At 37.3% G+C, this 15,917-nt stretch overlaps 1 protein-coding gene across 2 annotated transcripts in view; it reads left to right on the top strand.

Annotated features, from left to right (window-relative positions):
• tnrc6c1 (trinucleotide repeat containing adaptor 6C1) overlaps positions 1-15,917 on the top strand; it is an 87,344-nt gene that overhangs the window by 12,646 nt on the left and 58,781 nt on the right. For both annotated transcript variants that reach the window (XM_028819068.2, XM_028819069.2), the window contains exons 2-3: positions 7,319-7,418; positions 9,250-9,271. In XM_028819068.2, the coding sequence (XP_028674901.2) occupies positions 7,356-7,418; positions 9,250-9,271 (85 nt within the window). In that variant the 5' untranslated portion in view covers positions 7,319-7,355. The remainder of the gene's footprint in view (positions 1-7,318; positions 7,419-9,249; positions 9,272-15,917) is intronic.

Raw genomic sequence — 15,917 nt, 5'->3', positions numbered from 1 at the left:
TGGTTTAACAGAAAATATGCAATATACATCATAACAAAATTAGACAGGTGCAAAAATTTGGGCACCCCAACAGAGATATTACATCAGTACTTAGTTGAGCCTCCTTTTGTAAATATAACAGCCTCTAAACGCCTCCTATAGCCTTTGATGAGTGTCTGGATTCTGGATGGAGGTCTTTTTCACCATTCTTCCATACAAAATCTCTCCAGTTCAGTTAAATTTGATGGCTGCTGAGCATGGACAGCCTGCTTCAAATCATCCCATAGATTTTCGATAATATTCAAGTCAGGGGACTGTGATGGCCATTCCAGAACATTGTACTTCTCCCTCTGCATGAATGCTTTTTTTTTTTTTTTTTTTTGGATCATTGTTTTGTTGGAATATCCAGCCCCTTCGTAACTTCAACTTTGTGACTGATGCTTGAACATTATCCTGAAGAATTTGTTGATATTGGGTTGAATTCATCCAACCCTCGACTTTAACAAGGGCCCCAGTCCCTGAACTAGCCACAAAGCCCCATAGCATGATAGAACCTCCACCAAATTTGACAGTAGGTAGCAGGTGTTTTTCTTGGAATGCGGTGTTCTTCTTACGCCATGCAAAGCGCTTTTTGTTATGACCAAATAACTCGATTTTTGTCTCATCAGTCCAAAGCACTCTGTTCCAAAATGAATCTGGCTTGTCTAAATGACCATTTGCTTACAACAAGCGACTCAGTTTGTGGCATGAGTGCAGAAAGGGCTTCTTTCTCATCACCCTGCCATACAGATGTTCTTTGTGCAAATTGCGCTGAATTGTAGAACGATGTACAGATACACCATCTGCAGCAAGATGTTCTTGCAGGTCTTTGGATCTGTGGGTTGTCTGTAACCATTCTCACAATACTGCGCATATGCCGCTCCTGTATTTTTCTTGGCCTGCCAGACCTGGGTTTAACAGCAACTGTGCCCATGGCCTTCCATTTCCTGATTACATTCCTTACAATTGAAACTGACAGTTTAAACCTCTGAGATCGCTTTTTGTAGAATTCCCCTAAACCATGATACTGAACAATCTTTGTTTTCAGATCTTTTGAGAGTTGCTTTGAAGATCCCATGCTGTCACTCTTCAGAGGAGAGTCAAAGGGAAGCACAACTTGCAATTGACCACCTTAAATACCTTTTCTCATGATTGGACACAGCTGTCTATGAAGACTTAGCAAGCTAATCCAACCAATTTGGTGTTGCAAGTAATCAGTATTGAACAGTTCCATGCATTCAAATCAGCAAAATTACAAGAGGACACAAATTTTTGCACAGCCAGTTTTTCACATTTGATTTAATTTCATTCAACTAAATACTGCTTCACTAAAAATGTTTGTTCGGAAAATACCCCAGTACTGAATGAAAGACATACCACTGTTATCTTTTTTTGTTGAAAGTAAATTATTATGTAGGCTGAGAGGGGTTCCCAAACTTTTTCATATGACTGTATATACTATATATATATATATATATAATATGGAAGAGAAGGTCTGTGATACGGTTTGCATATTTGCAGCCGGAGATCCACAAAGAGAAAAAATGAATCCCGTATCATAAAGTAGTTTTTATTCCTGAGCTTTCAACCCCTGCCAGGGGTCTTCATCAGAGAATAATGCTTAGACTTACAAGAATCAAAGGCAATATATAGCAAAACATTACGTGGAGGGGGTGGTGGCTAAGTCAGTGTGATGGGGGGGGGGGGGGGGTATTGGGTGTACAGTTCATTTATTATGAACATGTTCTTCTTAAGTTTGCATATGCTGGATTTATGTCCAAGTGTCTGTTGATGGCGTTCTCATTTGATAGCCAAGATTCGGCCAGCTCTCTGGCACTTTTAGTATTGGCCTTAAATTTTACTTGTACATTGTCCCAGTTAAAAGTATGTCCTGTTGATTTAGTATGCGTGTAGATCAATGAAAGTGGAGTCCTTTCTTCTGACGGCGTTGCAATGTTCCTGTATACGTGTTGCGATTCTTTTTGAAGTTTGTCTTATGTATACCGCTGAGCAAGAACTCAAAATACGGATACTCAAAAACATTCATTAATTGGAGCTTACACAGAAGGCGCCAAAAAACTCAGCAAACAATTGAATTGAATCAGAACCTCCACCCCACCTGGCACTCACTCCCTTATCACCACAAGGTGTCTGAAGGTACAGCGTGCATCCTGGCTAAGTCAGGCGTCAGAATAGCACACAAACCCACGAACAATCTGTGCACGGTCCTGTTTAATGCTAAAAACAAGAAATCGATAGCAGAAACACGAAACGCAGTTTATAGCATTCCATGCAGTTCTTGCTCAGCGGTATACATAGGACAAACTTCAAAAAGAATCGCAACACGTATACAGGAACATCGCAACGCCGTCAGTAGAAAGGACTCACTTTCATTGATCTACACGCATACTAAATCAACAGGACATACATTTAACTGGGACAATGTACAAGTAAAATTTAAGGCCAATACTAAAAGTGCAAGGGAGCTGGCCGAATCTTGGCTATCAAATGAGAACGCCATCAACAGACACTTGGACATAAATCCAGCATATGCAAACTTAAGAAGAACATGTTCATAATAAATAAACTGTACACCCAATACTCCCCCACCCCCTCCACGTAATGTTTTGCTATATATTGCTTTTGATTCTTGTAAGTCTAAGCATTATCCTCTGATGAAGACCCCTGTCAGGGGTTGAAAGCTCAGGAATAAAAACTACTTTATGATACGTGATTCATTTTTCTCCCTTTGTGGATCTCCAGCTGCATATATATATATATATATATATATATATATATATATATATATATATATATATATATATATATATATATATATATATATATAATAAAATTTTTTTTTTTTTTTTTTTTTTTTTTTTTTTTATATATATATGTAAGGTGCCAATAATTCTGGAGTTGACGGTGTAATTTTGAACTTTTCTTTTTAAATCATCACAGGGAACAGTCATTGAAATCGAATGGAATGTCCGAATAGATGCACTTCTTTATACTGTCCTTGCTGTTCTGAGAAAATATACTATATAATCCTCCCAACAGGGTACATATGTGTTTATAGGTTGTGCTGCTGTGTGACAGCAGATCACTATAAAATACTATAAGATGCAGAGACCAAGATGCATTTTTCTCAAGCACAAGAAATCTTTTGTGTTATGAACTATTGCTTGTTTAGACGCGGATGAACTGGAGGGATTATTTCTGCCTTGCACCTAATGCTTGCTGGGATAGGCTCTAGATTCCCCGTGACCCTACTCAGGATAAGCGGTTTTGAAAAATAAACAAATGAATATTTATTTTGATATTATTTTACATAAGAAATGCTTACCAAGCAGTAACACATTTGGAGATATATGTAGTTTGTTGTGATATACAGGCAGATATGTGTAAGGAGACTGACAAGCTAGTTGCCCACTACTGGGCATTTCCAAGTACTTAGTTTGCCGATTATCTGTGAGGAGTCTGTATTCATTTTCTCTGTGTATCTTACCACAATCTTAAATGCAAAAACCAATCACCATCATAGTCTGGCATTTCTTAACTGTGTCAGTAAGAATATCTAAGTGAATGAAGGCTGATTGCCTAAAGTTTTTCCATAATATCAGCTAAAGTGGCCAATTTCAATTTTAAAATGCAATTTGATACCATATAATACATTCCCTTGTTATTTTCTCAGAGTCCGCATTAATTTTTTTTTTTCATGTGTTTTAGAATATACAGTACAGAGTGAAAAAAAATCTCGGCCTGAAAAAGTAATAACTTGGAATATAATCATTGCTTGATTTAAAATATTAATAAAAATCCTGCTGTTCTAGTGAGCCAGAATTTTTAATCTCAAAACTTAAATACTGATCTCAGCAAATCTTCTCAAATTAACATATATTAAATGTTCAACATAGACAGCAAAGTAGAACTTTTAACAAATGTGTGGCAGTTTATTTGAGCCTGTGTATTCTGGTACAGAAATACAATTTTTAAAGGTTCTTCAGGAAATTCTTTTTAACAAATGTTAGATTTTTGTCTTTATTTCTAGTCAGCTAGGTCTTTTTCTTGTCTATATTATGTAGAGAAAAGCCAAGCAAAATGATACATTTTACTGGCTAACTAAAAAGATTACAATATGCAAGCTTTCGAGGCAACTCAGACCCCTTCTTCAGGCAAGATGTAATCTATACTGTCTATATTATGAAAGTTTTGTGCTGAAAGAGAGGGCAGGGAACTACAGAAACTCTAATCGGATCCCAAATTGTTCATTATAATGGATCTGTGATGGAGTAGTACTGTGTTCCTTGGCATGTTTCAGAGAAGCAATAATTGTCACAGATACACTATAAACATGTTCCATCATCCTGCATTTGGTTTTATCAGTAAACTTAAACACACTTTCTCTTATTCTATACTTGTTGTATTAACACACATGCTCAAAGCAAACATTTGTAGACTCTGCAAGCTTTTCACTAGAAAGTGTACATTTTAGCTTTAGCTGTGTTGAAACTCCCCTCTGCATGCAGTGTGCTTTAGCCTTCAAGGTGGACATGAAATGAGTAACATTGCATTTTATATAGTTAACTTTAAAACATGTTGTTACCTTTTCCCCCCAGTTTTATCATAATCAATTTTAAAATGCAAGGCATAGTTTTTTGCAAGTTAATTTATTTGGCAACTCTAAATTGTTTTAGTACGAATAATTGTGGATGTGTTTTTATGGTCGTACCCCAAGACAGATTGATGTTTCTTACAGGGTTTGTTTCTATAGCTACCATCAGCTTTCACTCCAGCATTTGATAAAGGTGATGGGTAAAAGATTAGCTTTGAAAAAATATATATGTATATTTTTCTAGATGATTAAAATAAATAACGGAAAATTTTGTGGACTGAAAGAGCTGAACATTTAAGTCATAACATCTCAGACATGTTTCATTTTATTAGACTAAAGCAATTTTTAGTTGTTACAAATTGTTAAAAATATTTTGTTTACATTGCTTGAGTAAGAATAAGTACATGTTTGGAAAAATGTGTGAAAAAGTAATGATTTAAACTTGCTGGTTGTTCAAGTGGCCAGTAAATAAAGAGAGAGAGAGAGAGAGAGAGAGACCGTGCTTCTCATTTATGAATTAGTCAGTTTTGCTTCATATTGGGGCCATGTCTATGGCCTTATAAATTGTTAGGCTAGTGAAACTCCTGCATCATCCTGCATTTTTTTTAATGTTTAACTGGTTAACAAAGCAGGTGTAATTGGATGCTGCAATCTCCAAACATTGGCAGAAGGTGTAGGCTTTGCATATGTTCTGTCAAATCTTTGCTTCTGTTTTTGAGCATAAATCAAAAGGCTTCCGTTGCTATTCATCTCTAGAGGTGTGATGAATAGCATATCTGACCATTGTCACTATTGATCATCTGCTACAGTAGAATGTTGCTTACCTGAGCCCTGGCAAGTTCTTGTTTTCATGTATTTCCTGCTACTAGGAATGTTTATTTTGATGGCCTAGACTTGTAGACGATTAGTTCTGTATTTTATTAGACGTTTCGGTGGCTGAACATTTGCAGCTCCAGTCACTCTACTGTGTAATTAATTGCATATGATTGCACACCTCTTTGTGTGCTTCTTTTTCTGTGCGTACATCTGTGCAGTTCATGTCTGTCTTGTTAAACATCCTAATTTTGCCTTTTCAGATGGAATATGTCATATACTTTTAGAAGCACATATAGGAACCATCCTTTTTTTTTTTTTTGGCTTTCCTCTGTCTACTGAGGCCCTGGGGGATGGGGTGTGTGTGTGTGTGCACGCTTGCGCGCAAGTGAGTGTGTCTGTATGCGCACACATGTTGTCTAGCAGCACTGGCATGTTTGGCTCTCTGCCCAGAATGTCTTGTTGTGCACACGGCCCGCTGTTTTCATTTTTCTTCATCCTTGCTGTTGGAGTGGAGGTGCACTATGCTTTTGATAAACAAGCCTGCAGCTCTGTCCTGTCCCGCGTTCTCCGCCATTTTTTCTTTTCCCTTTCTCATTCTTCTCTGTCGCTTTCACAGTGTTTTTTTTAATATATATATATATATAAAAATATGCAGCTCTTTGATGTCTGTGGCTTTTATTTGAAACATTGCACCTAAATCCAACTGAACTTGCTTTTTGATTCTTAAGGCACCTTGAGCTACATTTTTTTTTTTTTATGAAAAAATTTCTTGCAGTGATGATGGACAAGTGCTTTGTGCTGACATACTTGCATGCCACAATGATTAAGATTTTGTCACATTAAAACAAATTAGGTTTGTTTTCCGTTGAACTATTTGGCTGCATTTATATGCTTGTTCCATCAGCCAGAAATAGTGAATTAAGCATTGAAATTTGACTGTAATATTGTGGAGAGCCTTAATTAAATTAATTGATTGATTTATTTAAGTAAGTGGCTTTGAAACAGGTTGAGATTTCCTAGACCAGCCATTGTGCATATTTGTAATAATGTCTTTGTCTGAAGTAAGACTGATATCTTCAAAAAGTCTCTGGTTGTTTTGTGCCATGTTAAATGGAGATTTGACTTCTGGCTTTAAGCAGAATACTGCATCAAAAGCTGTATTACATCAGCAGCACAGATTAATGCTGCTGAGATAGGCGCTGGCCCCCATGACCCTGAATTGGATTAAGCACATTTGAGAATGTTATACTATGTTGTATTCATTTAACTTGCCTCCAAAATTAGATGTGAACCAAAGTATTTGTTTGATTATTGAATGACTGTGTTGCCATATTACAGCTGTTTGTCTGTTGATGATGAAGAATTCATTAATTTTCTTTAACAGGTAAAATTATATAATTTTTTTTAATATATAACTGTGTGCACAATGGGAAAGAAAAAAGTGAAACTGTGTGTACTTAAACAAGGTTGTGCGTTTGTTTCATTTAGACTTGCTACATGTTTGTACTCAAAATCTGTTTTGGATGCATTCAAATATGTTGCCAAGATAAAACCTAAGCTCTTGCTTGCTTCTCAGGAACAAAATCCCCTTCCCTTTCAAAGTGTAGCTGAGCTGTGTTCATTTTAATTACTTTTTATATATCTCTGCACTTTGTTTTACTTTACCAATAACCTCAAATTGGGAAGCCATCAAAATTGGTTAACAAGTATTTTGGCTAAAGAAATATAGCAAAATGATAAGTGTGTTTTTTCATTTCTTTCCGGCATGTACTGCCATTTGAGAATTGATTGATTTAGACAGGACCTTTGTGTTAATAATTTAGCCCATGGTGTGTGTAAGTCAGGTTAAAAATGTGCATTATTCAACAGAGAGAAGTTATAAGAAGTGCAGAAAGAGAACCGTTTGATGGAAGAAAAGAAAAAGAAAAAGCAAGAAGAAAAGAAAAAGAAGGAAGCTGCTCATAAAAAGGTAAGTAGAACTCTGTTAAAAATGACCTTTCCATATTAACTTTTTTTTCCCCCCCAAGAAGTGCAACATGAATTAAGTAGTGTACCTAATACTAGGAATGCTCCTCATATGTAATTTTTTTTTTTTTTTTAAGACCAATACAGATTTCATGTTACTTTATTGGCCAATTCCAATTCTGATTTTTTTTTTCTTTCCCCATTATTCCTTTGTAAAACTTTTTACACTAAGTGTCTGCATAACCAGATGCATAGAAGCCATATGTCCTATATTAATGTGTATTTTTATAATTGAACTGTAGACCACAGATGTTAACTTTTCATTTTTTACTAACAAAATTAAAGTCTATAGCTCTTATTCTTCAGTGACAATTAAAATACTAAAATAAATAAAATTTCCTTAACTATTTGAGGGCTGAATATTTTTCCAAAAACCTCAGTTTTCTGAAAAGCACACAAAGCAATGGTTTTACACTTAAATCAACAAAAATATCTGTTGCTGCAACTGTTTGCATTTGTTTGTCATCTCTGCTGGCATCACAGGGGAGGTTTGACGGCCAGCAGGAATGCACAGCAGGGCGGCAGTGGCAGTCATAGTGCAACACAATCTGATTTGTACCTCTTGTCGTTGTAAGAGGCAGTCCTACTAGTTAAACTTTGCTATTGGCGCATCAGCTACATGAACATGTTCAGCACTGCAGTCTAGAGACAGATCAGCTGATCCTGGTACCTCACTTTTGTTTTTGATGTCTTATATGACAATTGGAGTCCGACAAGTCACAGTCCGACTCAGCAATAATAGCAAAACGTCGTCTGTGGAGTATTTTGTTTTGGTCTCTCGACCAATGTCGATGCCATTTTAAAGGTTGTTTACTCATCTACTCTCATGCTTGTGCAGGAAATCAAGGTCAAATCAACGAAGCTAACTTTCCTTCTAGCAGAGAGAGTCAAAATAAAACATAATGGCAAGTTTTGTCATACTGATTACCATCCTCAGTGTATCAGCTAGACTTTCATAATTCTTGATTCTTGATTACCATTTTAATAATGCATATGTTTGTTATGAAAGCTTCTACTATATTACACATGGCCACAAATAATAAACAGTACAAATCTTTAAAAAAGGCTGCAAATATATCAAATGTTCATTGGTTGTTTATCAAGACATGACTAACAGGTTCATAAGTAAAAGTCACATTTTGCTGTTAAGCTAACAAAACTATTGTTAACTAAGCAGCAATTTCAAATTTGTCTATCTTTTCTTTTTCCCATTGAAAATGTAAACCGCTGCACTTAAAACAATCTTGCTGTCCAAACTCAAACAGTGTCCAGTTTAGTTTAAAAGACAAAATAAAAAGGTCTGAATTCATTAAAGTAGCTTATCTTGCTGTTTGTCTAATTGCACAGGACAATTTCTCGAATTCCTTTTCCTCAGTTTATTACTCCACTTTCTTTAATGATCGGAGCATTTCCACTTAATACCTATTTAATTGGCCACACCTCACAGTTCTAGCTCTGTGCAAATTATGAAATTGTAGTTGATTCTTTCTTGCGTCCTGAAATGTGTACGTTTGTAGGTTGGAAAAGCTGTGTAAGTAGAGTGTAGACACTTTCTAGATGTTTTATGTGGTTTTGCAATAAAACCCTTAAATAATGCAGTAATCCTGTATTCTTTATTTGGAATTGAAATGTATTCTTTCAATGGTATATTTCTGTTTAGTTTAGCCTTTTAGACATAGCCATAGCATTTTTTTCCAGCATGTTTATTTAATAGTGAATAAGACTATCAGTGTTGCCTATTTAGGTGCTCATCTATTTTTTTCCCCTTTTTTCAGGCTGCAGACCAGAAAGCCAAAGGTCAGTAGTATTGTTTATGTGCAAGAATATAAAGATAAAGGTCTTTCTGGCAGTGTGTTCTAAATATATTATAAACAGCTGAAACCAGTCTCGCTAAAATGTGATCCTTGTACAGAAAGGTCATAAGCTATATTTGGTCCAGATATTTTGCTTTGCAATCTGAACCACAAATCTACTATAAGAAAATGGGATTTAAACTGCTTGCTTTGTCCATTTCAGGCATTTTGGTTGGGGGTTGGATAAACTTTGCTCATTACATTACCATGGACTGGTATGGGTTGGATTTGGTATACTGTCAGCCTATAAATGTTACACTGTAGTGAGATTTCATGGGTTTGATTTTGTTGGAAGGGTAAGTCCTGGGTTTGAATCCCATGCCTGGGCATTTTTCATGCGGAGTTTGCACATTCTTTCTTTGTCTGTGTGGGTGTATCTTCATGTAGTTCATATTTCCATTGTATATCCCCAAATACGCTGATTAGGTTGACTTACAGTTCCAAAATGAGTTTGAATGTGTATGTATGTGTATGAGTGGCTCCTACAATGGATTAATGTCTTTTTTAGATTTGTTTCCTAGCTTGCGCCTAGATTGAGAGTGTTTCTTTTTTACACTAGTCAGTTAAATGGTGGAAACGGTAATAAACCACGTGAAAGTACTAACTAGAAATCAGAAAACTATGTACTGTTGCTTGTATGGTGTATATTTATAAACTTCTCTGTAAGTTGGACATTATGTATGAGAAAATGAATTCCTAGAAAATAGTTTTGGTTTGGGATGGACTTAAATTAAAACTGAAAATGTGGTCATTTCTCTTTGCATATTTACCAGCTTTCAATGCTGTATTCTCTTGAAAATTGAGAAGCACTTTATGTGAAGGTCAGAATGACTGTTACTGTATATGTGGAGTGTGGTGAGTGTTAGAGGGTCCACAGTGTTGAAAATGGGAGGGATGGGAGTAAAGCTTATTGTGTGTACTCTTAACTGCTCTAAGAGCAGATGTTATTGATCTAGCAGCTTCGTCTAGCTTCTGCATCGCTGCATTGTGTCTGTGTATCAGGTGTCTGGGAGCACGACTATAGGACAGGCTGTTTGCTGGTGTCACCCTGATTTATATGCGATTGAGAGCAGACGATTTTGTGTTGTGCTTAAATATCAATCATATTATGAAGAATTTGGCCTTGTGATATACATAAATTAACTGGCTGTTTGCACATTTTGTCCCTTTTGTTTTATGCAATAAAAGAAATTCCACATTTTATGTTTTGTCAGATTAAAAGCTATAATGTGTAATTGGTACCTTGATGGTGCAGGGTGTTATGCTATTAATTTGATTATACATTGTTTTTTTAAAGTCTTTAGGTAATTATCAATCTAATGTCTTGAATGAAAAGTGATCTTGGCCATTGCACACATGCAAGTAAAGGTGTACCCTTTTTATTGTTGATACTAATTCTGAAATATTTGAGTGTCTACCTATGCATGGTATGCAAGTATCAATAACAATCTTGGTTTGTTGTGTGGGTTTTCTTTAAGACTTCGACAGCTTTGTGGCTTATGATACTTTGGATTCATTTTATTTTAAACTGCATCACTCCTGGATATTCTACCAGTTGAATCGTGCTGAGGGGCTCTTCAAACGGAGCTCGACATTAATTGTTGCCAGTTTGGCATTGGCTACCACTTTTTGTCCACGGTTGCCAAGAATGTCAACCACTTTAGTAACGCTTCGGTTTTTCGCAGTGGATTAGAAATGGCCAGTTATTGCTCATTATTTGTAATTGGTAGATCAGCATATAATTTGCCAATTGCTTGTCAGTTCTATGATTAAAATAAAATACAAGCTGCCCTTATGTGTACTGCACTTCCTGGCTCTCCTTTATACAGGTAAAGCAAGTTAAAAAAAAAATGGTGTAATGGCCAGCTGCCATGCAGGCATTTGTATAAGCCAGGTGTGCACATAACAGGGATGTTAAATGTAATCTTTAGCTTAAAGAGTCAAATGTGAAAGGGCTGAAACATCCCACAGAACTCGTGGCCACTTCAATATGTCTGCTGTCTGGAAGATTTTTAAAAGTGTGTGAAGATGAAAGATATACTTAATATAATGTGCTGTTAAAAAAAAAAAAAAAAGTCAGCCGTGATGAAACTAAATCAAAGATGTTTGTCGCCACAAATGGGCTAAGACAGTTGAGATTACATCACACAACACATTGTGCTGATTTTCCACAACTTTCATTACATACGAGTAAAAACTGAGTTCTTTTGACATATTTGTTAACTTCTTTATAATTGGTTTTTCCCTCCAAAAGTACTACAATGCTATTAAACATAAAATTAAGTACCAATATATTTTACTGTTCAAAATTATTTTTATTTTAATAAAGGATAAGGTGATTGACATTTTAGAAACCCAAAAAGGGAACAAGTCAGAAAAATATTTTTTTGAATGTTTGGGGAAAAAGGACATAAAACGGAAGGTGAACTGGCAGAGATGACGTACAAAAGCATGTGCTGTTATTACATTAATGTATACAGAGGATTGATAGATATTTTCATTTAATGTTTGCTTTACAGAATGTGTTTGTATAATGAATGTTTTAAAATATATACCATTGTACTTCCATCCATTTCTAAAACCAGTTATTCCAAGCAGGGTTGCGGTGAAGTTGGAGCCTATTCCAGGTAGCATTTACCTAAAGGAACACACACAATGTATGTTTTTGGACTGTGGGAGAGCACCTGTAAGGACATGGGAAAAACATACAAACTCCACGAAGGGAGCACCCTGGAGCCAAGCCCCTATCTCCTTATTGCAAGGTGGCAGTGCTACCATTTTGCTGCCTATACATTATGTTTTGTTAAAATTTTTAAAATTCTAATATTTTATTGCAACATATAAGGAATTCCTGTGTTGTTGCTTATATTGTTATGATCTGGGCCTCTATGGCGTAAAGTAGAAAACTTTGATTTTGTTGTTTTTAGGATGCGTTTCTGAAGGCAAGTCTGGTGGTTTAGGCTTGTTTTAGCAGTCCATTTTAATTTGCTGGTTCACATTATTTCAGGAAAGTAAGATTATAAAAGGAATTGCGGGGTGGAATCGTATTCAGTGCACTTTAAATGAAGGATGTTTTCAGCAACTCCTTTTGAAAATAACTATCTTGTACTTTAAACTTCAATTTCTATATGTGTTTTAGCTGTAAAACCATTTATGAACAATTGCTCAATAAACTGGATTATACCACCAAAATCCTCATATGTGCCCTGATAGTTCTGAGAGTCGAGAGTTCTGAAATTGAAATGCTGTAAAGTAGCAAGTAAAGCAAGCTAACATATAATTGCATAGCTTCTTAATTGCTCTAATTCAGAGCTGTCAAATTATACAAAAATTAGGGTTCATACTATTAAAAATAAGTTATTCATATGTATTCGAACATAAGTTAAAAGTTCTAAGTGCTACAACATCTACGTACATTTTTATGTAATGTGCCTTTGTATGTTTCATTATTATTACTTTTTTTTGTTCATGTTGTTTCTGCAAAGCATGCAGCGCTTAATGTGATTTTTCTGTGCATGGAAAGTGATATAATCCAAGAGAAAACTGGAACCAAGACAATGCACATGCCTGCAATGCATATATGAAACCCATACAAAATAGCTCATGAGAGCTTAAATATGTTAAGTCCACTTGCCCTTTGCTTTGCTATGTGCCTTTCTTAGTGTGCAAAAGATTTGAAGTCTGTGCTAATTTATGTTTTATATAAGGTGAGTCTATTCATGTTTTACAAATGGAGTTACTGAATGTGCTAAATGTTACAATGTAATGACCTTTTAAGTGTTCCCTCCTCATTTTTTATATACAGTACAATACCTCTTAACCGGCCACCTCGGGACTGGACCCATGGCCGGCTGCCATTTTGGCTGGATAATCCGACACTTACCTATTTTCATGTAGAAAAATATTTCTAAGGTATAGTACTGTGCAAAAGTTTTAGGCAGGTGTGAAAAAAATGCTGTAAACAAAGAATGCTTTCAGAAATATAAATAATGATTGCATTTTGTAAATTGATAACAATAAACAAAGTGAGCGAACAAAAGAAAAATCTAAATCAAATCAATATTTGGTGTTACTACCTTTTGCCTTCAAACCAGCATCAATTCTTATAAGTACACTTGCACAAAGTCAGGGATTTTGTAGGATTATAGTCAGGTGTATGATCAACCAATTATGCCAAACAGGTGCTAATGATCATCAATGTCACACGTAGGTTGAAAAACAGTCATTAACTGAAACAGAAACAGCTGTGTAGGAGGCTTAAAACTGGGTGAGGAATAGCCAAACTCTGCTACCAAGGCGAGGATGTGGAAGACAGTTTCATGTCATGGCAAGATTGAGCACAGCAACAAGACACAAGGTAGTTATACTGCATCAACACGGTCTCTCCCAGACACAGATTTCAAAGCAGACTGGGGTTTCAAGATGTGTTGTTCAAGCTCTTTTGAAGAAGCACAAAGAAACAGGCATTATTGAGGATCGTAGACGCAGTGGTCAGCCAAGGAAACTTAGTGCAGCAGATGAAAGACACATCAAGCTTATTACCCTTCGAAATTGGAAGATGTCCAGCAGTGCCATCAGCTCAGAACTGGCAGAAACCAGTGGGACTGAGGTACACCCATCTACTGTCCGCAGAAGTCTGGCCAGAAGTGGTCTTCATAGAAGAGTTAAAGCCAAAAAGCCATACCTCCACGTGGAAACAAGGCCAAGTGGCTCAAGTATGCACGAAAACATAGGAACTGGGGTGCGGAAAAATGGCAGCAGGTGCTCTGGACTGATAAGTCAAAATTCGAAATATTTGGCTGTAGCAGAAGGCAGTTTGTTCGTCGAAGGGCTGGAGAGCGGTACAATAATGAGTGTCAGCAGGCAACAGTGAAGCATGGTGGAGGTTCCTTGAATGTTTGGGGCTGCATTTCTGCAAATGGAGTTGGAGATTTGGTCAGGATTAATGGTGTTCTCAATGCTGATAAATACAGGCAGATACTTATCCATCATGCAATACCAACAGGGAGGCGTATAATTGGCCCCAAATTTATTCTGCAGCAGGACAACGACCCCAGACATACAGCCAAAGTCATTAAGAACTATCTTCAGCGTGAAGAAGAACAAGAAGTCCTGGAAGTGATGGTATTTCTCGTACAATGACTGGACAGTGTGGTGTAGCAGGTCCACAGCTCAAGTCAAAAAGGCCACTTTTTAAATACTCGCTAAGCCGCAAGTGCGGCGATTATGTGTGGCCGATCGGTTCCTGGGGAATCCATGATGCGGGCAATCCTAGCTTAAGTGCACAGGTGAGGAGTCGTCCGCATCCGTAATTGTTCCTGGGAACAATTGCCACATCTGATCCACGTCCCCGTAATAAATAGAAGCGTGATGCAGCTAGGGGGAGAACAGGAAAGAACGGGAGGTTAATGGAGAAGGAAGCAGATAGAGGAAAGCCGGTGCAGGAGAGCGAGCGAGCAAGAGCAGATTCGATGGAGCAAAGGCAGGCAATTGGGAGGTGAACCCCTGCAGATGAGTGTTTGGCCGACACTCGGTGGGGCTGAAGAAAGCAGTCGCTCCAGCTGAGCGATCACGGAGCTGGAGTGACCGGTATTGAAGACGACTGGCCGTTGAAAGGCAGCGGCAGTCGTGGAGGCTTTGGGCTGGTTTAACCTCAGCGTGAGCACCCTGGCTGCTGGGGAAGAACCCAAGTCTCGGTCTGGATGGAGCCTGACGTAGCCAGGGATCGGAGGGCTACCGGACCAGTGTGAAAGGCAGCTGCACCTGCAGGTAGGGCGACTCCCCTGTTGCGAAGCCCGATGGGAGAAGCAGGGAAGCCGCTAGCTAGAAAGAGGAAGGCACCGTGGAAAATTCATAAAGGAATATGTAAACTGAAATCACTCTAAAAGTAAAAGACCTCTCACCTTCCAGGAAAGAAGGAAGTGCATACATAAAATATAAAGAACAACTCAGGATTAAAAATTTTTTTTTTTTTTTTTAGTAATTTAATTTAATTTTATTTTAACAGGCCGGTTAATCCGTCGGCCAGTTAGTGCGAGGCCAGTTAAGAGCGATTGTACTGTATCTATAATATAATATAAAATTCTTTTAGTGTTTGAAACGGAAATTACGTATGACCACTGAACATATTATAATACAGGAACTAATCACTTCGTTTGTGGACGCCATTTTTATATTGTCTTTACGAATTGTTATTATTTGTGTGAGAGTTATTTTACTGATATTGAAAAGAAGTAAACACAAACATGCCGATCTATCTCATAGAAGTGCGGCCTGCATTGCCCTCTCCCAGCCCTCCTCTCTGGACTACAGCGCTGAGCCGTCTGCCGCCAGGCGCGTTCTGACAGAGAAGTTTTATTTATTCGTCCACTTGACTGTCGCGGAAACTGCCACATTGTAACTTTTTTTTAGTTGGCAGTACTTGATAGTAGAAGAGATGAGGAAAACAGCTTTGTGTCTTTCTACTTTTTATCTGCACAGAGCTGTAAACAATGTAAAGACGAGACCGCTTTTAGTGGCGAGGGGTCGTGAGAACAAAGTGGACGCTGGGAGGCGCGGAATGTTGGGCTGCTCCGCCAGGTCGAGAGATA

Source organism: Erpetoichthys calabaricus, chromosome 14 (genome assembly GCF_900747795.2).
Source record: "Erpetoichthys calabaricus chromosome 14, fErpCal1.3, whole genome shotgun sequence".
NCBI classification, from domain to species: Eukaryota; Metazoa; Chordata; class Cladistia; order Polypteriformes; family Polypteridae; genus Erpetoichthys; species Erpetoichthys calabaricus.
Note: the sequence above shows the minus strand (reverse complement) of the source record. Positions and strands in the feature narration are given on the sequence as shown.